General features: G+C 46.2%; 1 protein-coding gene and 1 long non-coding RNA gene across 3 annotated transcripts in view; one reads left to right on the top strand and one right to left on the bottom strand.

Moving 5' to 3' along the window:
- PDPK1 (3-phosphoinositide dependent protein kinase 1) overlaps nt 1-26,300 on the bottom strand; it is a 102,656-nt gene extending 76,356 nt beyond the window's left edge. For both annotated transcript variants that reach the window (XM_070413208.1, XM_070413209.1), the window contains exon 1: nt 26,186-26,300. In XM_070413208.1, the coding sequence (XP_070269309.1) occupies nt 26,186-26,209 (24 nt within the window). In that variant the 5' untranslated portion in view covers nt 26,210-26,300. The remainder of the gene's footprint in view (nt 1-26,185) is intronic.
- On the top strand, nt 5,767-7,933 carry LOC139009152 (uncharacterized). Its single transcript, XR_011471277.1, has 3 exons — nt 5,767-5,982; nt 6,669-6,854; nt 7,799-7,933. It is a non-coding gene; the product is annotated as an uncharacterized lncRNA (long non-coding RNA).
- Nucleotides 26,301-26,812: the final 512 nt, after the last annotated feature.

Below are 26,812 nucleotides of genomic sequence, written 5' to 3'. Positions count from 1 at the left end.
TACCAATCCAAGAACATGGTATGTTCTTCCATCTGTTTATGTCTTCCTCTCTTTTTTCAACGTCCTGTAGTTTTCTGAGTAGAGGTCTTTAACCTCTTTAGTTAAGTTTATTCCTAGGTAGCTTAATTTTTTTGGTGCGATGGTAAATGGGATTGTTTTTATAATCTCTCTTTCTGAAAGTTCACTATTGGTGTAAAGAAATGCCTCAGATTTCTTGGGGTTAATTTTGTATCCTGCTACATTGCCAAATTCATGTATTAAGTCTAGTAGCTTTTTGATGGAGTCTCTAGGGTTTTGTATGTATAATATCATGTGGTCTGCAAATAAGGACAGTTTTACTTCCTCTTTTCCAATTTGGATGCCTTTTATTTCTTCTTCTTGCCTAATTGCAATGGCTAATACTTCCAGTACTATGTTGAACAGGAATGGTGAGAGTGGGCATCCCTGTCTTGTTCCTGTTCTTAGGGGAAATGGTGTTAGTTTTTGTCCATTGAATATGATGTTGGCTGTGGGCCTGTTATATATGACTTTTATTATGTTGAGGTATGATCCTTCTATTCCCACCTTTCTGAGAGTTTTTATCAAAAATGGGTGTTGGATTTTGTCGAATGCTTTTTCTGCATCAATTGATATGACCATGTGGTTTTTTTCTTTCAATTTGTTTATGTGATGTATCACGTTTATTGATTTACGGATGTTGTACCATCCTTGCATCCCTGGGATAAATCCTACTTGGTCATGGTGTATGATCCTTCTGATGTACTGCTGGATCCGATTTGCTAAGATTTTGTTGAGGATTTTGGCATCTATGTTCATGAGGGATATTGGCCTGTAATTCTCTTTCATTGTGTTGTCTTTACCTGGTTTTGGAATTAGGGTGATGCTAGCTTCATAGAATGTGTTTGGAAGTGTTCCTTCCTCTTGAACTTTTCGTAGTAATCTGAGGAGGATAGGTTTTAGTTCTTCCTTGAAAGTTTGGTAAAACTCCCCTGAGAAGCCGTCTGGTCCTGGGCTTTTGTTTGCTGGAAGCTTTTTGATAACTGCTTCAATTTCTTCCATAGTTATTGGCCTATTGAGATTTTTAGATTCTTCCTGATTGAGTTTTGGAATGTTGTATTTTTCTAGGAATTTGTCCATTTCCTCCAGGTTGTCTAGTTTGTTGGAGTAGAGTTGCCCGTAGTATTGTTTAACAATCATTTGTATTTCTGTGGGGTCTGTTGTTATTTCACCTCTATCATTTCTGATTTGGTTTATTTGGGACCTCTCTCTTTGCTTCTTGGTGAGCCTGGCTAGGGGTTTGTCAATCTTGTTTATCCTTTCAAAGAACCAGCTCTTGGTTTCATTGATTTTCTGTATTGTTTTTTTGGTCTCTATTTCATTGATTTCTGCTCTAATCTTTATTATCTCCTTCCTTCTGCTCACTCTGGGGTTTTCTTCTTGCTCTCTTTCTAATTCTTTGAGTTGTAGAGTTAGATGATTAACTACCATTTTTTCTTGTTTTTTGAGATAGGCCTGTAGAGCTATAAACTTCCCTCTCAGGACTGCTTTCATTGTGTCCCAGAGGTTTTGGATTGTTGTGTTTTCATTGTCATTAGTGTCCAGGATGTTTTTAATTTCTTCTTTGATGTCATTGGTAACCCAATCAATATTTAATAACATGCTATTCAGCTTCCAAGTGTTTGAGTATTTTGGGTTGTTTTTATTGTAGTTTATTTCTAACATGCCATCGTGGTCTGAGAAGATGCTTTTTATGATTTCAATCTTCTTGAATTTGTGGAGACTTTGCTTGTGACCCAATATGTGGTCTATTTTTGAATATGTCCCATGAGCACCTGAGAGGAATGTATATTCCGCAGCTTTGGGGTGAAGTGTTCTGAAGATGTCAAGTCCATCTGATCAAGTGAGTCATTTAGGATTGCTGTTTCTTTGCTGAGTTTTTGTCTAGCGGATTTATCCAGTGATGTCAGTGGTGTATTAAAGTCCCCTACTATGATTGTATTGTTGTCAATCTCTCCCCTGATATCTTCCAGAAGTTTTCTTATGTATGTGGGTGCTCCTGCATTGGGTGCATATATGTTTACCAGGGTTATATCTTCTTGTTGTATTGATCCCTTTAGTATTATGAAGTGGCCTTCCTTATCTCTGGTTATGGCCTTCACTTTGAGATGTATTTTGTCCGATATAAGTATTGCTACCCCAGCTTTCTTTTCCTTTCCATTTGCGTGAAAGATATTTTTCCATCCCTTCACTTTCAGTCTGTGTGAGTCCCTTCTAATGAGGTGGGTCTCTTGTAGACAGCAGATATATGGGTCATGTTTTTTTATCCATTCAGCCACTCGATGTCTTTTGGTTGGAGCATTTAGTCCATTTACATTTAAAGTTATTATTGAAAGGTACTTGTTTGTAGCCATTTCTTTTTTTTGTGTGTGGCTGTTTTCTTTCTGAGCTTGATATTTCTTCTTTTTACACCAGTCCCTTTAGCATTTCTTGCATGGCTGGCTTGGTGGTCTCAAAGCTGCTTATTGAGTGAGCCTGCATATCCAGTACATGAGTGTGAGCCTTAGAACAGGCAATAGGCTACGTCCTGTGGCTACCCCCAACCTAGGGTTCATCCTGGGAACTGCCGAGGCTATACCTCAATACAATCCATTAGGAGGGAGCCTCAGGAAGTCTGGAGCCCCTGATGCGTATTTTATCCCAGTGGTTCTCAACTGGGGCAATTGTGCCTCCACGCCCCCCAAACCTTGGCAATGTCTTGGTGGCATTTTGATTGCCATAACTGGAGAAGGGAGAAAGTGTTACTGGCATTTAGTACATAGAGGAAAGGATACTACTATAGTGTACAACAATAAACAGGACAGTTCCCACTTGAGAGATCCTGATCTAGTCTGTAGACTCTACCCTCCCTCCCACAGGAAGAACCCCACCAAGTGTTCAGTGACGACCATCAAAGCACTCAGCAGTAGGGCAGGCCCTTTGTGCAGTGAGAACCTGAACCACCCCTCAGAGCAGTAGAGAGAAAGAAACCTAACCACAGGAAGCTGAGATCCAGAGGTAGCTGTGGCAGGTTGAAAAAGGCATGTTTAAATATCCTAAGGCTGTGAATGGGAAACAATAAGAAACTTACACCCATGACCTAAACAGTTTAAAACAGCAGTATTAATGAGGCTTTGCAGTAAGACCGCCAAGCAGGGCTGCGACTTTACATTGAGAAATACCGGACTGAGCAGAATGGGCATTCAGGAAGCTCGAGGAGGGAGAGCAAGGGGCCAAGAGAGCTGGAGGAGGCTGAGGGAGTGGGCACACCTCTAATGAGGGTGAGATGACCCAACTCCCTCAGCAGCCACGTGCACATTCCACTCCCAAGAGGGTAAAACACCAACCTGGCAAAGATGCACTCATCCCAGCGTCTCAGCACAACCCCTTGGCCCTGGGAAAGCAGTCCCGTCACTCCAGCAGCCACAGAGCTGAAGCCCAAGGACACACTGCCAGGCGCAAGCCCTTGCTTTCTTTTTCAGTTCTGCCTGGACTCCTGGCTCAACACATGCAAGTCGGGGCTGCTGTTTCCAAATGCCAGCCTTTGACATTTCACTTCCCATAAGATTACACCCAATAATTTCTAATTTACATTCCTATGGATTTTTTTTCTTTTTCTTTTAACTAATGAAGCACATTCAACTCAGAGCAGGGATTTGAAAAGCACAGCTAGGAGCTTTTTGTTTGCCATGAAGAATGCCCTGATTATCCCACAATAAAACAAGCCACTGCAGAATGAGAATATATCCAGCCAGGAAATGGGATGTGAGGAAAAGCATCTGGGCACATACAGCCTGGCCTGGAGCAGCTGCTCCCATGGGGACTTGCCTCTCTTGAAGAACCGCCCTTCCCGACCCCCAACAGCAGGTAAAAGGTATAAAGATTTAAACCTGTGCAGCAACATGGAATCAAAGACAAATTTATCAATCGATGTTTTACATGCAAACAACCCGAATCTTTTTACAGTGGGGCCTTGACTTACGAGTGTCCCTACTAACGAGTTTTTCAAGATACGAGCCGTCTCTCGGCCGATTTTTTGCTCTGAGTTGCGAGCTAAAATTCGGGTTACGAGCCAGCTTCAGATACCCCACCGCTAGTTGGCGCAGAGAACTTCACAGTGAACAGCACAACATCAGCCCAGCATCACGTGTCTCACTCGTTCACTTTAAGATTTGAAATATGAGCAATATGAGTTACGAGCTCCGTCACGGAATGAATTAAAGGTCACACAGTCCTGCTCTTTTTTTTCTTTTTTTTAATTCTGGGCCAAGGCTTCTGCTGCTGAAAGCAGGTATCTGGTTTGTTTCGGTTCTATAATTGAAACACTGTATCATCTCCAGCTCTGAGATCCCGGCCGGGCTGAAAGCTGGTTTCTGGGGTTTTGTTTAGCTTCTATATTTGTTACAATGTTTCAAACTGCCAGCTCAGAGGCCCGCAAGGCAGGCAGGGAATGTTGGAGTCCTCCTTCACTGAAGCAAGCAAGCCTCCTGTTAGCTTCAAGCTGCCTGGCTGCCGGCCGCCATCTTGGCTGGCAGTTAATTTGCATATCGACCTGATTAGCCAATGGGAAGGGTAGCGGTCGTACGCTAATTACCATGTTTCTCTTTTATTAGATAGGATAGGATACCGTGGGGCCTTGACTTACGAGTTTAAAGTTTTGCGTGATTAGCTCTTACCACATTTCACTTTTTGAACTTTAGTATCCCTCTCCTGGCCATTGCAGCACCATCTGAGCCTCCATCACCCTCCCTGAACAGTACTACAGCCCTCCAACGCTCTTATCCACGTCATCAACAAAGGTTCACTGAACACCTACTGTGTGCCATACATTTCTCCTGGGCACTGGAGAGACAGCACAGAGAAAAACTGAGCCCATGTCCTCAAGATGCCCACATTTTAGTGGAGTAGAAAGATACCCCCCCCCCCAAAAAAATAGAAACCAGATAAAAGTTACAGTGTGTCATATGGTGATAATCACTGTGAGAAAAATACAGCAGGGAAGGGAGAGGGGAGTATCTGGATGGGGTTGGTGTAAATGTATGTAAACAGAGAAGCCCTCACTGGGAAGGTGACATCTGAGGATGTGGGGAAAGACCTCAGGACACCTGGGGAGAGCTTTCTCCACAGAGGACTAGCCAGTGCCAAGGTCCCAAGGCTGCAGCAGCTCTACACTCACAGCAGGCCTGTCCCTCCAGACAAACCCCTGGGTGCCAGGCAGGGACCTCAGCACCCCTGAAACACCCCTTCTGGGCACCTCTACCCACAGGAGTGGGAGCCTGAGAAACAGGGCTGCCCGTGAGGACCCAGGCACCTCCTGTCTGATGACAGCCTAGCCAAGGCTGTACTGTCCAGCATCAGTCCAAGGCTGAGATGCTAGTCACTACACCACCACCGCTGCAAAAGCACCCAGCAGTGTCCCCTGCACTCCACACTATGGGCACGATGACACAGGAACAAGTCACGAGCAGCCTTCCTCCTTCGTGGGATTCCTTCCTGCCTCCGCCACATGAGCCAGCCAAGCGCCTCAGCGCAAGACCAGTCTCAGGGACTCTCCCAGGTGATGTTTACAGGGTAGACTCAGTGCTTCGTGCTCTCTCTTCCCACAGGCATAACTCACTAGCATGGGTATGTTTAATAAATAGTTTTACTTCTGCAATTAAAGAAACTGGTGGTTGCAATATTACCTTGTAAAGCATTTAAGCATCAATTGTGAAATGAAAAAGAAAAAAGCCCTCTTCCAGTATGAAAACTCCAAATGTTTATTTATACTTTAGGTGTTATTCTAAAAGGCTAACTTTAAAAAACATCTTCAGAAGGAATTAAGCTGCACAAACAGCACCTGACACCTCCAGGATCTGGAATACACTTGCTGACCAGTGGTCATGTGTGGCAGTGAGGGCTCCTTGAGGCATCCCCATCCAGCCTGCCAGCCCACAGGTCCTGTGGGTGAGTCATTCCCTCCCAGCACACCTCTATTGTACTTCTGGTTCCTCAATAGCTTCTGAAATTTCAATCTCGGGAGAGAAGAAAAAAAAGTAAACCCTCATCCAGGGATATGTTCAGAGGGATAGAGGGAGGGGGGGGGGGAGAGAGAGAGAGAGAGAGAGAGAGAGACAGATACACACTTGGATAGGTGCCTCCCCATATGCACGCCGATGGGGGATAGAACCTGCAACCTTTTGGTGTATAAAACGACGCTTCACCAACTGAACCACCTGGCCAGAGCTCTCTGGAAAAATTTAAAGCAACAAAACCCTAAGTGTGCCATTCATTTATCCCTGTCCTCCCTAATAAAATGGAGCTGGTCACAGAGACATTCTCAACTACACGGCCCTCTGCCTGGTCCTGCAGGCACCGAGTTACCATGAGAGTTATGATCATTGGCCTTTCTTACACACAGACATGCATGCATCCCACCCCAAATGCAAGTCCTTCAGGGCCACCCGTGGCTCTCCATGGCCACAGCCCTACATCAATGCCACGTCTTTCCCACCAGGAGTCTCCCACAGGCTGTGCCCCAGCCCCACTCTTCCTCCCCTACTTCTCACTAACAGCACCACATCCATCTCCCTACTTCCCCTCAGATCGGACCCCTGCTGTGCTTCTCTCTCTGACCTCCTATGTGCTCTCAGGACAAGCTTCTGTAACTTCATTGCCACTGAGAATTGGGGGAGGTGTGCCAATGGCACAGTGCTACCAAGAACAAGGAAGGACGCCTGTTCTCAAAGACCTTGGTTAGGAAGCGTCAGCCATCGACATCGGCACCTTTGGAGTCTCTGGAAAAGTGGGCCTCACCATGTCCCACAACTCCACTCAAGGTAAACCTTCTACACCCTCTGAGTGTGTCATGGTGAGCCTGTAAGCAGGACTGCCACCTGCTGTGCTCACTCCACCTTTTCAGAGCAGGCACAGGGGGGTTTGGAGACCATGACAACCACCCCTTCGCAAGGGCATCTCTGACAGGAAGACAAAGACAAGTTTCAAACCACTAACTTCCAAATGAACTTGAAGTAGAGTCATATGTAAACTGGGCATTTTCTGTAGACTTCAATTTATTTCACACAATTTGTAAATAAGAACTTGAGTTTTAATTTCTTTGACTTTTTGAGTACTGGGTTCAGCAGTCTCCTCTTAGAAGTAGAAACTCTCAAGGGAAAATTACTTTGAGATCAAATTACATTTTCATAGCCACCAAAAACATATCAAGGCGCAATTTAATTATGGAATACCTTGCTTAGCCACTGAGAGAGTTTAGGAAAATACCAGCATCAAAATATCCAGTATCCAATATTCAAATCCGGCAAAGGTAGCAAACATTTTGGCTGACAAATAGATTGAAATGCAAATGAATTTGGGGCAAGGAAACAAATGACCCAAGGATATTTTTGGATTTCTTTTCCCCCATGTAATCAAGTCTCACAGTAGACACCTCGCTCCCTCCATAGCTGCAGACAACAGCTTCCATCACCCTTCAAAGATTAACTGCCAGGCAGATGGAAGCTGATTTTACAATACAGAACCATGTTTTTTAAATGGCACACCTCCCCCAATTCTCAGTGGAGATGAAGTTACAGAAGCTTGTCCTGAGAGCACATAGGAGGTAAGGGAGAGGAGAGAGGGCTGTGTTGCACTGGGCAGATGAGGAAGTGAGCCCTGAGTCAGCGCCAGGAGGCCAAGGAGTTGAATTTGGGAGTAGAAGGTTGACTGATGTTTCTCAGATCCCACTGCATCTTCATCTGTCTCTGTATCTTTCTCTCTTTAGGATGGATAAAATGCAAATTAAGCAAGGATTTCATATGAAGACTGAGCTTGGGGATGTTGAAGCTAGACTCAGGGTCAGTGCACTGAACAGTCTTTCATTCTGAGGAAGCCTTTAGATCTGCACAGGGACCAACGATTCAAAGCTAGAGGCCTACATACCTCAGAGAGTTCAGCAGCTACAACTGGATTCTTTAAATGTGTCCTGGCTCTTGAGAGTTCAAGTTTCTACAGACCTGCTGAGGAAGAATCTAATTGTAGGATATCACACGAGTGGAGCTCCAAAAGCTTAATCACTAGTTACAACTGTGTAAGCCTTTTGCATATGAACGAGTCATGGGTCTCAGATAGACAATCACAGTTACAGGTACAAGTAGAGAAGGGTTATTGCTGAACTGTTAGAACCGCACTCTGACGAGCTGAGCACTGATCCTCACTCGCTGTCTCACCTTGAACAAGTTATGTCATCTCTCTGTGGCTCAGACCCTCTACTCATAGTCAGGGATAAGGAGAACGGGAACTCCCAGGCTTGCTCTGAGGATTTAACGAGTGAACGTATGAAAAGTACTCAAGCTGACTGGAAGGGAGCGTGCGAGGAGCACTTTTAACATTCAATAGCACAGAAGACACAGACACAAACTTTCTCCAACCAGGGACCATCAAATCATAAAATAAGCCCCTCGGGCCCTTTCCAAGTGTTGTTTATTCATCTGTAACTAAAACCGAGTTAATTATATACTGTATTACGAGGCCCAATTCTAACTGTGAGTCAGAGAAAACAATATAGGAAGGCTGAGCTCGCCTAACACACCAGCAGAGGAATCAACATCAAAGTCAGGGCCTTGTATGGTCAAGATACTGTCACAAAGCTTAGGGCTCCAGCCAGCAAGAGGAACGTGCCCAAACTCAAGAAAGTTAAGCTGCCTTTAGGTGCTGCCTGGGTGGAGTGTGCTCTGGAGGTGTGGACGCACCAGGACAGGTGCCTTCCTCTGGGAACCTGTGTAAAAGGGTGGGAGGCTGCCATCAAATCCAACCAGCTCAGCCCTCAAGGGACTCTGCTCTCAGGTCGGCTGTGCTCACTGACAAAGAACTTTCTGCTAAGAACTTTCTTTCGCCCCAAGAATTTCACAAAGCGAGGCCCAGCACAGAACACCAGTCAATGGTAGGGACAGTGACCGTGGCTGCCTCTCCCATACCCAGACTCTTTTGAGCATTTTGCATATATATTATTACAGTTACTCTTCAAAACAACTCTTGGTGTGAAAACCACTGGCATTCTTTTCACAGATGGGGACACTGAGGCACAGAGCAGGTCCTTGTCCATAGTCATATGCTCACCCATATTCAAACTCCTTGCCTCAACCCCTTCCAGTTAGTACCAGTTAGTAGAGAGTCTGGGTGATGCTGATACTCTGTGTCAGCAGGGACCGAGGAAGGGGGGCCCTAAACTGGCAGGGCCTTCCTGGGAAGCATTTAGGAATCACCACCATATCATTCCTTGGGCTCTTGCCCTGCGGACCTGGCACATTCGTCTACACAGAATCCAGCTGAAACAGTCAGAACTTCAGAATAAGACTTATATTAAGGAAATATTCGTTAAGAAATGACTCCTAACTGGAAATGGCTTATGTAAATGTCCACCAGTAGAACAATGGCTACTCTGGTTCACTTAGAGCAGTGGTTCTCAAACTTCCTAATGCCACGACCCTTTTAATACAGTTCCTCATGTTGTGGTGAACCCCAATTTCATTGTTACAAATTGAACATAATTAAAGCATAGTGATTAATCACAAAAACAATATGTAATTATATATGTGTTTTCCGATGGTCTTAGGCAAACCCTGTGAAAGGGTCATTCGACCCCCAAAGGGGTCGTGACCCACAGTTTGAGAACCGCTGACTTAGAGAGGAGTACTAGGCAGTGTTCAAAAATGTGAAGTGAAAAAAAAAGTGAAGTGAGCCCAGCCAGCGCGGCTCAGTGGTTGCAAGGCTATCTAATGAACCAGGAGGTCACAGTTCATTTCCCGGTCAGGGTTGCAAGCTCAATCACCAGTGTGTGTGGGGTGTGCACGAGGCAGCCAATAAATGATTCTCCGTCATTACTGATGTTTCTCTCTCTCTGCCTCTCCCTTACTCTCTAAAATCAATAAAAACAAGTATATATTTTTAAAAGTGAAAACAGCAGGAGACAAAACAGTCAGGTATACAACAGAGGTCCCAATCTGGTTAAAAAAAGACAGAAAGGAAACAATGACGACCTGTGGGTGAAGGAGCGACAGACCACCCAGCCGATCCCCTGTAACTATTAACCTTGATAGCTACAAAGGACAAAGTGTGACATGGGCAGGATCAGCAGAAACAGCAGGGGAGCTCCCTGTAGACGAACATCTCTGAGGGACTATATCCTTGCCCACCTGCCTACTCACTGGGGACACCATATGGGGCCCACAGACCTTTTGAACTCACTTCCAAGTTCATCAGTTCCTATATTCAGGAAGGACTCAGATGTATAAGGAGTATTTGCTAGTGGGCAGATGAATAAACTAGTATTTTTAGACACAGATCCTATGTGAGGTGCAGAAACCATCAAGTATCAGTGGGGCCTGGCATGGAAATCCTACTACTGCTTTTCAAGCCTGTCATCCTGGAGCTGCATCAGAAGAAAACAGCAGCACTTCAAAGATAACTCAACCCATGTACTTAAGATTCCATACGTGTTAAAAGCTTTACTCAGTAAAATCTACTTGTTGGTCAGAAAACAACATTGGCAATCACTTGCCGCCCTTTTATTTTGAATCCTCATTCTAGGATATATTTTTATTGATTTGGAGAGAGAGGGAGACAACAGAGAGAGAGAAATTGATGTGAGAAACATTGATTGGGTGCCTCCCGCTCGGGCCCTGACTCAGGATGGAACCCACAACCTAGGTTTGTGCCTTGTCCAGGAATCGAAACCCTAAACCTTTTGATGTAGAGGATAATGCTCCAAACAATTTAGCCACCTGGCCAGGGCAGTCACTTGCCTTCCATTTTGCTAAAATTAACAATGTAACATATTAAAATTGACAACTAAAAGAAAAGCTGAGTTTCTAATTTAAAGGCATGTTCATTAAGCACAGCTGGCAGGCTCAGAGGTTGAGCGTCTACTTATGAATCAGGAGGTCACAGCTTAATTCTATCAGGGCACATGCCCAGGTTTCGAGCTCATTCCCAGTAGGGGGGTGAGGTGGGTGGTGCAGGAGGCAGCCAAACAACGATTCTCTCTCATCACTGATTTTTCTATCTCTCTTCCTCTCTGAAATCAATAAAAATACATTTAAAAATAAATAAAAATAAAGTTATGTTAATAAATATACCACTTCAATATAAACCTTTCCTTGGGAATTACATGCGTACAGCAAATGTTTCCCCCCATGATCTAGTCTGGGAATCTGAGGGACACGTAACTTGACCAAAAATAGGTTATTTGGTTAAGTAAAGTGATGTGGTGAGGCCGGCAGGTGTTGAGCTGTTTCACTCTTTCCCATTCTTCAGCTTCCAACCCCAGCACCTGACAGGAAACGGGTCAAAAGCTAAAATAGAACCTAAAGCATGTGGGCACTTCCAGTGAAATGAGAGCCTTTTTCTGGGGTTCTAGCCCTACTAATCCCCCCTCTATAGTATCCCCTCCCCCTCTCTGGTCCCCTCTGCTGGGCTGGGGACCCTCAGCACTTCTCACCCGATTTCTGCAGCTAAACCTAACCTTCCCCTCACTGACGCTGATGCACTAGCTCTACCCTGTCCTCCTGTGTCCTTCAACCTCAGTGTGGACTGAGCTGTACTCTGTCCTTGCCGACCCATGGCTTATGTACCCTGGAAGAAATAGCATCTCTCCAGGCAAGATACAAGATGGTTGAGAGCAGCACAGGGACCTGTGAGAACTTCCCACAGTCCTTAAAATGCCCTGGATTTCATTCACCCTCCATCAGTGTTCCCCACACATAAACCTATACCCACAGTGATATGGATAAGTGTTCTAGTAACACTAACAGGCTATCCTGCAAGAAAAATGCAAGATTAATGTGGCTAGACTTTTGTTTTTTTTTTAAATCAGAAGCTACTTTCTCTTTGAAATAGGTAAAAAATAAAAACCAGCCTCCCAGAATGCCACTGGCCATAATAAATAAATATCATCTGGCAGGAACACCCCTCCAGCATTGTAAACTCTGTGGTCTGCAACACAGGAGAGCCCCAGCTTATTCCTAACCCAGAATGCCTATCCTGACACCTGAAAAGGCACCATAAACAGATGCTCTCCCTTCCTAGGCTCCTCATCTGCAAATTTTGAATAAAGCGTTTGTTTGGGGGAGAAATAATGGCCAATGAGATACAGACAGACTCTGTTGCAACTTGACCGGCCAACTCCCACAGTGTAACTTCCCAACATCATCCGCATGTGGAGAAAGATCTACTGTGCCTAGCATGACATTCAGCCACACCTCCACCACTCATCAGTTTGGAGTTCACTTACCAGAAACAAGAAAAGCAGGAGGAAGAAAAGCAGGGCGGCCAGCCAGGCCAGTCTATATTTTACCTGGTGTTAGCCAACCCCGAGCACCTGTCAGAGGCTTACAGACTGGCCAGGTGAGCCTTCAACACCGAGGCCTATCTGCCCGCTGCCAGCCATCACCATCATTTTCTTCAAAGTGCTTTCCCATTGTTTCAGTGCTCCCTCTTAAGGTACCAATTCCTACCTTCATAACTGTCTTGCTTTTGCAAAACTGTGGCTGTGCAGAACCGAGATTGGAGGGGCAAATCTATAGATGGTTGGGAAAACAAACTAAATTCATGACTTTCCTGAACTGCCTATCTTCTCATCTTCTCAATTATGACTAGAACAAACTCCATACTCTGCTCTTGGTTCAATCTAAGGGCCTCAAAGTAATGGCCCAGAGCTTGATCTTTGACTGGAGGCATAGACAACAAACAACACTGTAGCTTCACCTGAGAGAAAAGAGCTAGAGGAGAAATATATCAGAGTCAACTACCTACTTTCACAAAGACCTGCAACAAGCCCATCCTCCAACCTGCAGAAAGAATTCCAAGAGACCCAGTACGTGAACCTGTGCTGCAGCTCGCACAAAAGCCAACAAGCTCACAAGGAGCAGACTCCAAATGTTCTGAAGGCATGCAGTCCGTCAGATTGGGGAACCAGTTCTATTAGTGAGTTCAGGTCCACTCTGCACCTAGAGACATCTCAGCTCCTGCAGAGTGTCCCAGGAGTGTCCATGTCTGCAGAAAGTGGTCAGAGTGGGCAGGGGCCTGGACACCCATGCTGGCTCTGACTTGGTACATGCTAAGTCTGAAGCCCTCCAGGTCCCAAGTGTCTTCATCTGGAAACTGGAAGAATATAACAGGGTAATAAGCATGAAGGTTCTTCCAAAATAAAAATACCGTGATCATGCTAGACCACAAACAGCACATATCAGAGAGCAAGGCAGGGCCCTGGGACTAATTCCAGTCAACCAGCACTAACCTTATTTCATCTCAACAGTGACAGACAGTGGGTGTCAGGCACCCCTGACAGGATGCACTAGGGGCACCCATCTCTGTAGGGTTCTTCCTGAGCCTATAACCCCAGCCTCATCACCAAAACACATGGGACACACCCAAACTAAGACACAGTCCACAAAATACCTGACCATTACTCTACCAAAGCATCATGTTCATGAAAAACAAGGAAGGTCTGAAACTGATGCAATCCCAAACAGGTCTGCAGTTTACTTAATAGTGGTGCCCATGTAAATTTCTTGGTTTTAACAGATGTGGCATGGTTGTGTAAAGTCAACATGAGGAAAAGTAGGGTGATGGATATTATGGGAATTCTGAGCTGTCTTTGCAACTTTCCTATATATCTGTAATTATTCCAAGTCAAGCTTATTATAAAAGTAAGTTTGTTTGGAGGCTATTTTGATAGCTTCAAGCAAATTTAAAGGATCTGAAAACATACTATGTCATTAAAAACCTGACTCAGCCGAAACCGGTTTGGCTCAGTGGGTAGAGCGTCGGCCTGCGGACTGAAGGGTCCCGGGTTCGATTCCGGTCAAGGGCATGTGCCTGGGTTGCGGGCACATCCCCAGTGGGAGATGTGCAGGAGGCAGCTGATCGATGTTTCTCTCTCATTGATGTTTCTAGCTCTCTATCTCTCTCCCTTCCTCTCTCTAAAAAACTAATAAAATATAAAAAAAAAAAAAAAAAACAAAAACCTGACTCAGAGTCACTGCTCAACAGTAATTCGAAAAACATAGGACCACTGAAGGAAAATAGTACACTTGAAAAAAAGTGAAGATAACTAAACACAGAAAAAATTTAGTATAATTTTTCTAACCCCACCACCTTCTTCAGCTTGCATTCTCCAAAGGCCTACATGTTCAAAGCAGAGCAGGTCTCCCTATTTGAGCAGTGGCCAAGTCATTCCAGCATGTGGATTTTTTCCCAATAGATGGAGTTACACATATGTTGATATATATATGCGATTTGATATGTAAGCTATTTTGTTGTATTGACAACAAGCTTCAAAACTTCATATGTCAAATTTTCTGAGGGTGTTAACATCATAGATATTTTTACGCTTAAAAATGTTGAATTTCGTGCCCAAAAAAAGAGCATTTGCGGGAAGTTTTAATTCATTTATGTTGAAGAAAAGTGCTGCTGAAAGTTACCATATACTTCGGGAAGCTTATGGTGAACATGCTCCATCTCAAGATACTTGTGAACGCTGGTTTAAACACTTCAAAAGTGATGATTTCGATGTGAAAGACAAAGAACGTCCAGGTCAACCGAAAAAGTTTGAAGACCAACAATTACAAGCATTATTAGATGAAGATGTCTGTCAAACTCAAAAACAACTTGCAGAAAGATTAAAGGTTGCTCAGCAAACAATTTCCGATCATTTACAAGCAATGGGAAAGATTTTAAAGGAAGGAAAATGGGTGCCATCAACTGAATGAAAGACAAATGGAAAACCGAAAAGTCGGAGAAGAGACCAAGATGGCGGCGTAGGTAAACACCGGAGACCACTGCCGCAAACAACCATTTCAAAAATACAACTAAAAGACGGAACGGACATCACCCAGAACCACAGGAAGGGTGGCTGAAGAGAGACTCTACAACTAGAAGGAAAGAGAACAGCAAACCGAGGCTCAGAGGAGGCGCAGTGTGGAAAATACAAAGGTACCAAGGTGCGCGTGAAATCGGGCTGGTGGCTGAGGGCGCGGTTGTCGTTTTCGGTCGGGAGTGAGTCTCAGACTCTGGGCTCCAGATCCGGGCGAGTCTCTAGGGACCCAGACTCAAACGGGAGAAGCGGGATTATCCGGCATCAGTTGGAACCTGAGGGCAGCTTTCTCTCCGAGGTTTGCAGCGGCTGCCGGGGTTCTGAGAAGCAGAGCCTCTGGGAACCGGACTGAGAGCGGCCATAACTGCTCCCTCCGCCCGCCCTGTTGATCCTGCCCCGCCCAAACCCTGCGCACAGCCATTTGCCGATCGCCTCAGGCAAAGGCTGGATTATCGCCTCCCCAGAAGGCAGACGTTTTTCCACACAGCTGATTCCTACAGCCAGTCGGCCTGGTGGTCAAATCCCTCTAGTGTTAACTACAACAATTAAGGCTTGGCTAGAACAAGACTGCACACAAAGACCACAAGGGGGTGCACCAAGAAAGCATAAAAGATGTGGAGACAAAAAAACATGACAGAAATGGAGGATATGGAGCTAAGAATCGCAATTTTGAGGGCTTGCTATAAACTTGAGCAGAGCCTCACGAAAACTAATGAGACCCTCGATGCTACGATAAAGAAATTAGAAAGTAAGCATACACGGACTGAAATAAAGAATATTATACCAAATAGCAGACCAGAGGAGCACAAGAATCAAACCAAAGATTCGACAAAAAACACCCAACTGGAAAAGCAAAATGAAAAAAGAATCCGAAAGTGTGAAGATAGTGTAAGGAGCCTCTGGGACAGCTTCAAGCGCACTAATATCAGAATAATAGGGGTGCCAGAAGATGAGAGACAGTAAGATATTGAAAACCTATTTGAAGAAATAATGGCAGAAAACTTCCCCCACCTGGTGAAAGAAATGGACTTACAGGTCCAAGAAGCGAAGAGAACCCCAAACAAAAGGAATCCAAAGAGGACCACACCAAGACACATCATCATTAAAATGCCAAGAGCAAAAGACAAAGAGAGAATCTTAAAAGCAGCAAGAGAAAGAGACTCAATTACCTACAAGGGAATACCCATACGACTGTCAGCTGATTTCTCAACAGAAACTTTGCAGGCCAGAAGGGAATGGCAAGAAATATTCAAAGTACTGAATACCAAGAACCTACAACCAAGATTACTTTATCCAGCAAAGCTATCATTCAGAATTGAAGGTCAGATAAAGAGCTTCACAGATAAGGAAAAGCTAAAGGACTTCATCACCACTAAACCAGTATTATACGAAATGCTGAAAGGTTTCCTTTAAGAAGAGGAAGAAGAAAAAGGTAAAGATACAAATTGTGAACAACAAACATGCATCTATCAACAAGTGAATCTAAGAATCAAGTGAATAAATAATCTGATGTACAGAATGAACTGGTGATTACAATGAATCAGGGACATAGAAGGGGAATGGACTGACTATTCTTGTGGGGGGGGAAAGGGGAATGGGAGATGCGGGAAGAGAATGGACAAAAATCATGCACCTATGGATGAGGACAGTGGGTGGGGAGTGACGGCGGAGGGTGGGGCGGGAACTGGGAGAAGGGGAGTTATGGGAAAAAAAGAGGAACAAATGTAATCAGAACAATAAAGATTTAATTTAAAAAAAGATAAAAATAAAATAAATCGCACCTCAAAAAAAAAAAAAAAAAAAAGAAAAGAAAACCAAAAAGTCATCAGTAAAATGTTGCTTCAGTGGCATGAAAGAAAGTCTTTTTGCATTGAATTGTGACTGGCAATGAAAAGTGGATTTATTTTGAGAATCCCAAATGCACAAAATCATGGGTTGATCCAGGTCAACCATCAACATCGACTACAAGGCCAAATCGCTTCTGAAAGAAGACAATGCTCTGCGTTTGGTGGGATCAGGAAGGTGTGGTGTATTGTGAGCTTCTAAAAGCAGGTGAAACCGTTAATACTGATCGCTACCGACAACAAATGATCAGTTCGAACCATGTTTTGATCATGAAATGACCAGAATGTGCCAGAAGACATGGCAAAGTAATTTTGCTTCATGATAATGCACCATCACACACTTCAAAACCAATTAAAAGATCTTGCCTGGGAAGTATGAACCCACCTGCTGTATTCCCCAGACCTTGCTCTTTCAGATTAGCACTTGTTCTGATCGAAGGCACACACACACTTTCTGAGCAGCACTTCAAAACGTAGGAAGAAGTGGAAAATTGGGTCTCTAAATGGTTTGCCTCAAAACAAGAAAAGTTCTATTGGGACAGTATTCACAAATTACCAGAAAGATGGAGGAAACGTATAGCTAGCGACAGACATTACTTTGAATAAAGCACTTTTGATGTTTCTCTTGAAATTATCATGTTTTCTTTGATTACAAAAATCCGAATTATTAACTGGTACACCTGGTAAACTGCTCCCTCCCTCCTTTCACTTCTGCTACATTTGGCCACTTCTTTGCTCACCTGCCTTCTGGGTGCCTCAGCCTCTGGCCTCCATGCCAGGTGCACTCTGGGTCCAGGTTCTTCCAACTCCACTCTGCAGCAGCCCCATAAAGGCCGACCAACCCTCCCTCCACCATTTGTAATGGCCCTGCTGTTGACTGCTTCCCTTCAGCCCCAGGAGTAGAGCGGTGGTTGGCGGGGTTCATAGAGGGGTAGAAGCGCATGCAGGCTGTCCCCACACACTAAACTACAGATTCAGTCCTTTTCACCCAAGGATTCCTCAGGCCAAGAGCATGGAGCCCTGTTCTGTTGATGCCTCCTCTAAACCACCACCAGCCCATTCTCAGCCACTTCCACCCTAGAAACACAATGCTCAGTGATAGCAGCTTTAGGGATGGAAAGTTTTCTAAAATTAAAAAAATAAATAAAATAAGGAAAGAGAGGGAATTTAGATTATGAGTTTTGTTTTGTTTTTAGGAAGGAATGGGAATAAAATGCAATCACAAATAAATTTTGTATTTAGATGTACATATTTAATTTTAAAACTGTGTATCTGTTAAGAACCAGCTACATACTAGTACTTACAATCAGTAGAAGACAATAATTTTGACCAATGAAAAAACCCATGAAAGAAAATGCCAAAGAGCAGAAAGAAAAAAGGTAACAACGGGAAAAAAAAAGGTAGTAAATGCTAAGCTTCTGAGATTGTGCACTGAGAAAACAGTGTATTCTCTCAGCCTCCTGTCTAGCCTAAATCACAGGCCACTGGAAGAGAAAATGGAAAATTGCTCACTCTCTCTCAAGGAAGGAAGTTGGTTAATAATGACAAAACCTCAGAAATTATCAGTTATCAAGTTTCTTAACTTGCTGAAGAAGTTAGCTTGCTAACTTACCTGCTTCCCCAGGGTCAGACTGCTGTGGTTTTCTACAGCCTATGTTGGCTGTGCAGAGCCGGTATTTGGGCAGTTTTGCCAAACACTGGACTGTTTCCATTATTTTCCAAAAGAGAAGTGCATGCAGCACTGCTTGACAGCCAGTGTTGGCACACAATGGGTCTAAAGCTCCCATTCCACTCCTGCCCTCCTCCTAGGCTGGTGGCACTCTGGCTCACAATGCTCCCTCCCTGTATCCTTCCACAGGTGCATGGCAGGAAACCGGGAGAAAACGTGGGCTACCCAGAGAAAGAGTCCTGAGATCTCAGCTGCACAACCATTTCAGGAGAGTGGAGCCTATAACACCTGGGGGCATAGCCGTGTTGCTGTATGTAGAGCACATACCCCTCCTGGGACAGGACACTTAAAAATTAGAGCAAAGTTGAGGCCTGGGAAAAGCCCTCTCTGACCCTGCCCAAAGTGGCAAAGAGAGGTGTGCCAAAGACGCTGAACATCATGGGGGCCATTTCCCCCAAGGTCCTTCTGTCTCAAGGGAAAGCAGCTTCGTGTCTAGTCACAGGGACAGCTAGGGTGAGCCTGATCCTCAGAGATCTTCAAGAAACAATCCTCCCGATGGGAAAACAATTGCCTCCTATGCAGGGTCCACATCACCAACGCTGGCTCCTGTACAGGTTAACTCAGGGGTGGGCAAACTTTTTGACTCGAGGGCCACAATGGGTTCTTAAACTGGACCGGAGGGCCGGAACAAAAGCATGGATGGAGTGTTTGTGTGAACTAATATAAATTCAAAGTAAACATCATTACATAAAAAGGTACGGTCTTTTTTTTTTTTTTAGTTTTATTCATCTCAAATGGGCTGGATCCGGCCCGAGGGCCGTAGTTTGCCCACAGCTGGGCTAACTACTCAGGATCCAGCTATGTGAGGACAGTGGTCCAAGGCAGGCCTCACCTGCCATGGCGGCAGTGCCAACATGGAGAACTTCAGCCCAGAATACTGCATGCTTGATACTAACTTTTGGCTAAACCAGATTTAACCCAACACTTGATCACCAAGACTTCCCGGGAAGGGCTGCAGTATAAAAAGGAACCAATGGCTTTGAAATATAAGCTTTCAAGGGTCAGGTAATGTGCACAGAGAAAAAAGACCTATCCCCCTTTTAAACTATATTGCTTTCCAATGGTTCTCAACCTTCCTAATGCCGCAACCCTTTAATACAGTTCCTCATGTTGTGGTGACCCCCAACCATAAAATTATTTTCGTTGCTACTTCATAACTGTAATGTTGCTACTGTTATGAATCGTAATGTAAATATCTGATATGCAGGATGTATTTTCATTGTTCCCGACCCACGGGTTGAGAACCGCTGCATGAAGAAGTGAAAAAGAAGTCCATGTTTTTAACCCTCTGACTTCTATTTACTTTTGTATGCTCTCATACTGGACATTAAACTGGCGACAAACAGTTTAAGATGAGGCTCTGCACCCCTCAAACGTACACAGTTCTGAATGCAGGGGAGTCAGAATGTACATGCAGGATGAGGGCACAGTTTTGTTAATAAGCAGCAAAAATAATAAGGTGGGCAGGCATTTGAAAAATATACCACAGGAAGCCTGGGTATGAGAACCAGGAGAAGAAAGTGTGAAAAAGAGTAACAGAAGCCCAGCGGGCATGGCTCAGTGGTTGATCATTGACCTATCTGCCGGGAGGTCACAGTTTGATTCGGGTCAGGGCACATGCCTAGTTGCAGGATTGATCCCTAGTGTGGGGTGTGCAGGAGGCAGTCAATCAATAATTCTCTCTCATCATTAATGTTTCTATATCTCTCTCCCTCTCCTTTCCTTTCTGAAATCAACAAAAATATTTTTTTTTTCAAAAGAGTAAGAGAAGCCATCTAGAGACTCAAGGTTTAGAAACATAAGAATGTAACAAGGTACAGAACCTATTTTAAAGAAACAGAACACAGTAGATTACAAAACCTAGTACAGACCAAGAGGGTGGAGGGTCATGAAAAAACTGATCAGTCCAAAAAGGCTTCACAGCCAGCTTGGGGTGGGGGTCCACTAATCAGAACTACTTCAGGCAAATAGGAAGGGTCTAATGCAGCGGTTCTCAACTTGTGGGTCGAGAACCCTTTGGCAGTCGAGCGACCCTTTCACAGGGGTCGCCTAAGACCATCCTGCATGTCAGATATTTACATTACGATTCATAACAGTAGCAACATTACAGTTATGAAGTAGCAACGAAAATAATTTTATGATTGGGTCACAACATGAGGAACTGTATTTAAAGGGTCAAAAGGTTGCCCTGGTCGGCTTGGCTCAGTGGATAGAGCGTCAGCCTGCGGACTGAAGGGTCCCAGGTTCGATTCCGGCCAAGGGCACATGCCTGGGTTGCGGGCTTGTTCCCCAGTGGGGGGTGTGCAGGAGGCAGCCAATCAATGATTCTCTCTCATCATTGATGTTTCTATCTCTCTCTCTCCTTCTCCCTTCCTCTCTGAAGTCAATAAAGAAATATATATTTTTTAAAAAATTAAAATAAATAAAAAAAATAAAGGGCCAAAAGGCTGAGAACCACTGGTCTAAAGGGAGCCTGGCAGCCGAGAACATCTTGGACACTGTCCTGGGCTGTGCAGGCTGAGAACAGAGGCCACACAGCAAGGGTGCCTAAGGGACCCTCATCAAGGAGAATCAGTGACAAGCCAGGAGAGGGAGGGAGAAGTCATAGGAGCCATGGAACCTGGGGACCCACCAGCAAGTCCTAACCCTAACCCTAGTTCTTCCTTAATTAGGAAAGGGGAAACTAGGAAGAGAATATGTCAATATTTTCAGCCCCACCAGGCCTGAGTGCATGTGGCCAACTCCCTCCAGATGTAACTACTTCCTTGTGCAGAAGAGTTGTATTTAGATGCACATACACTAGTTGTATTTAGATAGCACCTGGTCTCTGCTATCATTCAGACAGACTCTATTTACCAGACAGTGCCATGCTACAACCCAGCACACGCACTGCCTTTCAGATGGGGTTCAAGAAGAGGATCTGTAAGGTACAACCTTCTTCTCCTAAGTGGGCAGATCTCCCAGGTCCACTGAAGGCACTGTCGCCCAATCTCCCAGAAACAGGGACGGAGAACAGAAAAGTTAACTGCAAGCACCTTTTCCCACGGTGTCCACTACATTGCAGATCAAAGCATTTCATGAAATTTCAGTGAGGCTTCAAGCTTCCCTGCAAATCTTATCAGCCTTCCCTGTCAGCACCCAATACACAGCTGTCACTTTGAGATACAATTCCTGCTGCAGTTAAATTAATTCGAAAAGAGAAAAACAGGTTGGAGAATGATACGTTAACAATGAAATTCATTGTAAAAGTAAGCTTTTAGCTGGATGAATTCGGACTGTAATATAGCAGACAGACAGACAGACACACACACACACAGCCCCCTGCATGCAGCCTCTCATCAGCCCTCTACAACGTGGGCAGGACTGCCTAGCAGCTCCACAAACAGGCAAAGGACAAGGACATCCAGACATTGCTTCCAACCATGCCTGCAAATATTTCGATTCCCAGCAGGCAGCAAGCTGATTTAAAGCCCAGTGGCAGTTACAGAGGGCGTGTGATCTTATCGGTGGATAGAGGAGGTCACTGGGCCATCGGGAACTATGTGCCCACCTTCCTCAGGCCCCTCAGAAACACTCCAGGTGGAAATCACACTTGTTTGTCCTTCTGTGGACCATGCGCCTGGTCATGGGCTGCTAATGTCAGACTTGGCCATCTTTTTCACACAGTTTGCAATGCTGTCACTTCCCGCTTCTGTAGGGCTGTGGGTGATCCAACTATTTAAACAGAGACCTGACTCAGTTGCTCTGATAAGGCATTTGGCACCCTCAAACCTAATCATTTGGAATGAACTATCTCCCTAACACAGTCAAAACAACCTGAAAGCCCTACCGAGTTTGGCTCAGTAGACAGAGTGCCAGCCTGCAGTCCAAAGGATCCCAGGTTCGATTCTGGTAAAGGACACGTACCTGGGTTGCAGTCTCTTCTCTGGCCCAGGCCCTGGTCGGGGCACGTGCAGAAGGCAACCAGTCGATGTGTTTTTCTCACATCGATGGGCTTTCCCTCTCTCTTCCATTCTCTCTAAAAATTAATGGGAAAATATCCTTGGGTGATGATTTTAAAATAATAAAAAAATAAAGAGAAAAAGAAACAGACCTTGTGCAACTATATAAATGCAAAGAGCATCAAGCACTGTAAACAGACTCCAAGAACCATCATGAACGCAGCAGGCCTTTCTTCTCTCAGACACTAGCATCAGAACACATTCCCCACGATCCTTGAGAAAACACACTCTGCCTGTTGTGTTGACTCGGCTAGTGGATACACGATCAGTTCTCATTATTCAAATAATTTTTTTCGGGGGGCCTCGTGTCACACTGAACAAGAACGCTGTCTGGTTACACAAGAAGGCACCACTGACAAGTCCTAAATGATACTTGTCTAAAACTTACAGTTTCCACACCAGCACTTCCTCCCTGGTGATCTGCCCTTTGAACCTGCCTTCAAAACAACTGTGCTCCACACCCCTACGGCCAGCTGTCATCACAAGGGCAGGCATACAGAGCTGGCACACGTGAGTCTAGCCCTTGCACCTGCTGAGGGAGTCATTTCTGCATCAAGCGTCCTCAGCATCAGCTCCTTGCTCGTCAAAGTCGGTTTCCATACAAGGCACCCCTTTAGGATGGGGCATAGTAAAGTGCCCGTGAAGGCTCTCCACACATCATCATCTCAAGAGGAATGCACCTTCCTGCCCCCACCATTTTTGCAGTGCTCCCTAGGTCATCATGCACTGGCCCTACCTGCACCCAGACCTCCCATCAGGAGTCTCGGGAGATAAGGGCACAGAATCAAGGGACACACACCCAGGAGATACCTTTTCCTCCTGCCCAAGCTGTGCCAGAGGCAGCCTAGAGGCCCAGACCTGCTTTCACTAGCTGCCCAAGCCTCTTTCCCGGCCCCACATCTCTACGCGCACGTGCTGTAACCTCTTATGAAACGCATGTCCAAAGAGTAGGACAAACCTACACTTCCACCTCATTAGCATGGGGGCTTCACCTCGCCAGCGCTGGACTCAGCTCAGTAACTGCTGTAGGGATGTCATGGAAAAGAAATACATCACACTATAGGAGGAGCTACCTGCCAAAAGGGAGAGTGAAAGTCAGAACCCACTTCTTTCCATGTTCTCTGTTTTCCCCACCACCGGCCCACACAGATACAGCCACCTCTGCAAACACACCGCCACCCTAAGATGCAGGGAGCCACTCTGGCTAATCACCAATTTTTCATTTAACAAAATCGTTGCACAGTTCTTTTTCCTAAAGGGAGGATGCCAAGCCTCACCCATTCAGAATACCAGCCCTCAAATGAGGATGAACCAGAGCCTCTTTCCAAACAGCTGCTTTCTCACAGTGTGAGGCTGCAACACACTCCGGGGGTCACAGAGTTCAGCTACCTGCCCCAAGAAATAAGTGTGCTGTCCTTCCATGGAACAATGTGCCCCCAGCCTCCAGCACAGTTAAGACATTCAGGCACAACCCCCGGGGAAAGACCTCCTGGACAGTGGCACGGAGGACTTCCTTAGACTGAGTGCTGCCCTGAGCTGCCAGCAGACCCTCACGTGAAGGGAGGGTAGCACCTGGTCTCTGCTGTCATCCAGACTGACTCTCTTTACCAGACAGGTACTGACATTTTCTGCACCCATTCCCACGCCTGTAAAAGGGGAATGACACCTACCTGGAAACTGCTGACAGAAGCCAAGCAACACTGTGTGAACTATCTAGCCAAGTGCCTGCCTTAAAGGAACTGCTCCATCCGAGGTACTACAGCACAGGGCCCACCTGACTAGCAAGCTGGGCTAGGCCATTTTCAGTCTTCACAACTCCTACTGCTCCCCCTGTTGGCTGCACACACTTCAAGAAATAGGAAAATTATGCATATAAGCATAACTAATGGACATAAGACACTGGGGGGTAAGGGAGGGTAGGGGTTTGTCAAGGGCGAGGGGGAAAAAAGGACACTTATGTAATACCCTTTGTAATACTTTAAGCGAAAAAAAAAAAAAAAGAAATAGGAAAATTAATCACTGGACGGGATTCTCATACTCGTACAGTGCCACCTTAAAATTCCAAACTTGACAGCAAACTCATTTGAAACATGGAAATCCACTGGTCCTCCTGTAAAAACAAAAAGAAAGGAAGAAAGAAAGAAAATCCTATTTTGGGGGTGTCCTGCCATTACTGATGGGAAACGTGGCATAGTCTCACATACACGTGAAGGAACCTAGCTCCAGACACAAAATCCTTGTCCCTCACTTCATGATGGGAGGTCTAGTCTCTATTCTGTAATTCATTCCTTCTCATTGGATTCCAGCGTTTTGCAATAAAAAGCTGCCTTATGCCAAGAAAACGTCAGGTGCCAAATACCATCAGGTGGAACTACCGAGACTATGAGAAAATGCACTTTTTCTCCTCCAATGGACACCATCAACGTACACACCTTGCACTGCAACAGCATCCCTGGGTGAAAGTTTATTTTACAAACATCCAGGATTACCGTCAGCCTCAGCCTCGATTGAGCTTCACCAAACCTCCTAAGCTGTTTTTGTGTGTTCACCGGGCACCACATGGGGCAACAACCAAAGACACCCCTTTGCCCGTCACCATTTTCCTCAACAGAACAGGTTCTCCTGCTCTGAGACCTCGGGTTATCGCCCATCTCTACAAAGCTCAGTGTTCCTAACCCCAAGTCCATGGGTGAGCTGCAGAAGGTTCAAGAGCTTCCGGAAGTAATTACAAAATTCAACGGAGCTGTGCGTTTTTCTCAGGAGGACGCAGACTTTCCATCAGATTCTCTAAGGGACTCAAGACCCGCCCCCCAAACCATAAGGGTCAAGTACATTTCATGGATCTTCCTTCGTGTAAGGGATTTGCCCTTTCAGCCAAACTTTGAAAGCTGTTTAGACCTTCTTCCATCACTCACTTCACATTCGCACACAAGGTATAAAACCTTCAACCATCTTCCCGAGAGTCCAGAATGTAGCAGAGAAATAAACATAAAAACACTAGGGATACTTTTAGCAACAGACAGGAAAAATACAGAAACGCTAGCGATGCTTTTAGCAAAACATTTAACATAACAAATGCTTTTCTTTTTCTTTCCCCATAAAACCTCTCCTCCCTGTCATGCTCCCCTTTCCCTAGTCAGTAGGGTCAAGCCGAGCTTCCCAGGGGCTTTCCCGGACTCCGGTGCCTGTGCCGGAGCGCGAACTCAAGTCAGGAAAAGCACCCTCGGGGCCGGGAAAGGAGTCTCAGACTCCATGCTCCCCGGGAATCTGGGAGGCCCGGAGCATCGTCAGGTGCTCTGAGTAAGAGCTCGCACCTCCTGCGTTTGCTGCGGGCAGAGGCACCGGGACCTCTTTGCAGTGAAGGCCCAGGGCGGCTCCTCCGCCGACAGAAGGAAAAGTAACCCCGAAGGCTCGGCTCCAGGCCGCGCCGAAAACAAACTTTCCAAACACTTCCACCCCGACCGGCTGGTGACACCTCCCCGGCTTCCCCCGTCCTCTGCGCTCCTGTCAGCACCGGCGCCCACCTCACGGATTCCGGGCTCCCCTCGGTGGCTGAGTGGGGGTGCCCGCAGCGCCCACGGCCCTCCGCCCTGGTGCCCGGCTCCAGGTGAGACGCCGCCCGGCCCTCGGAATCCTGGGCCGCCAAGCTTCGTCGGGCCCAGGCGGCCGCCGCGCTCGGGGAGGTGACAGGCCACTGTGCCCTGGCTGCCGCGAGCGCACTCACCAGCTGGCTGGTGGTCCTGGCCATGGACCCCGCGGCGGCTCGGGCACCTCTCCGTAGCCCTGCGCGACTCTGCGCTTCTTCTCAGCGTCCTCCTCTCCGCAGCCGAGCTCCAGCAATGGCCGCCCTCATCCTGCGCCCGCCCCGCCGCTCGCCGCCCCGCCCCCGCGCGACGCTGGGCGGGACTTCCTCCAAACCGCGGCCGCCGCCCGCACTCATTGGCCGTGCTCGCTGTCGTCACGCGGCGGCCCTGGTCAGCTGAGTCGGCGCCCTCGAGCCGCATTTCCGGGTTGCGGCCCGGCGGGCGGGTGCCGCGCGACCCTGTCTTGGGAGGTGGAGGCGCGACCGGGTGGGAGCCAATCCCGGGGCCGCCGGGCGGGGAAGGGGGCGAGCTGTCATCTCGGGCTCCCAGGCTGGGAAAATGCGGCTCGCAGGGCAGGGCCCGCCAAGGTCACACCCGAGCAAGAGGCGAGGCTGCTCCCACCCGCCGCTCTGCGTGAACGCGGAGACACGAAACTTGACTAGTGACAAAACTGAGAATTGCTCACGGGAGGACATTTGGGCTATAAGTCATGTTTATACGGCAAAGAGCAATCCCATCTCATCTCCGCGAATGGTCCCAGGAACACG

Source organism: Myotis yumanensis, unplaced genomic scaffold (assembly GCF_028538775.1).
Source record: "Myotis yumanensis isolate MYYU_CA2020_CCGP unplaced genomic scaffold, mMyoYum1.0.hap1 SCAF_4, whole genome shotgun sequence".
NCBI classification, from domain to species: domain Eukaryota; kingdom Metazoa; phylum Chordata; class Mammalia; order Chiroptera; family Vespertilionidae; genus Myotis; species Myotis yumanensis.
Note: the sequence above shows the minus strand (reverse complement) of the source record. Positions and strands in the feature narration are given on the sequence as shown.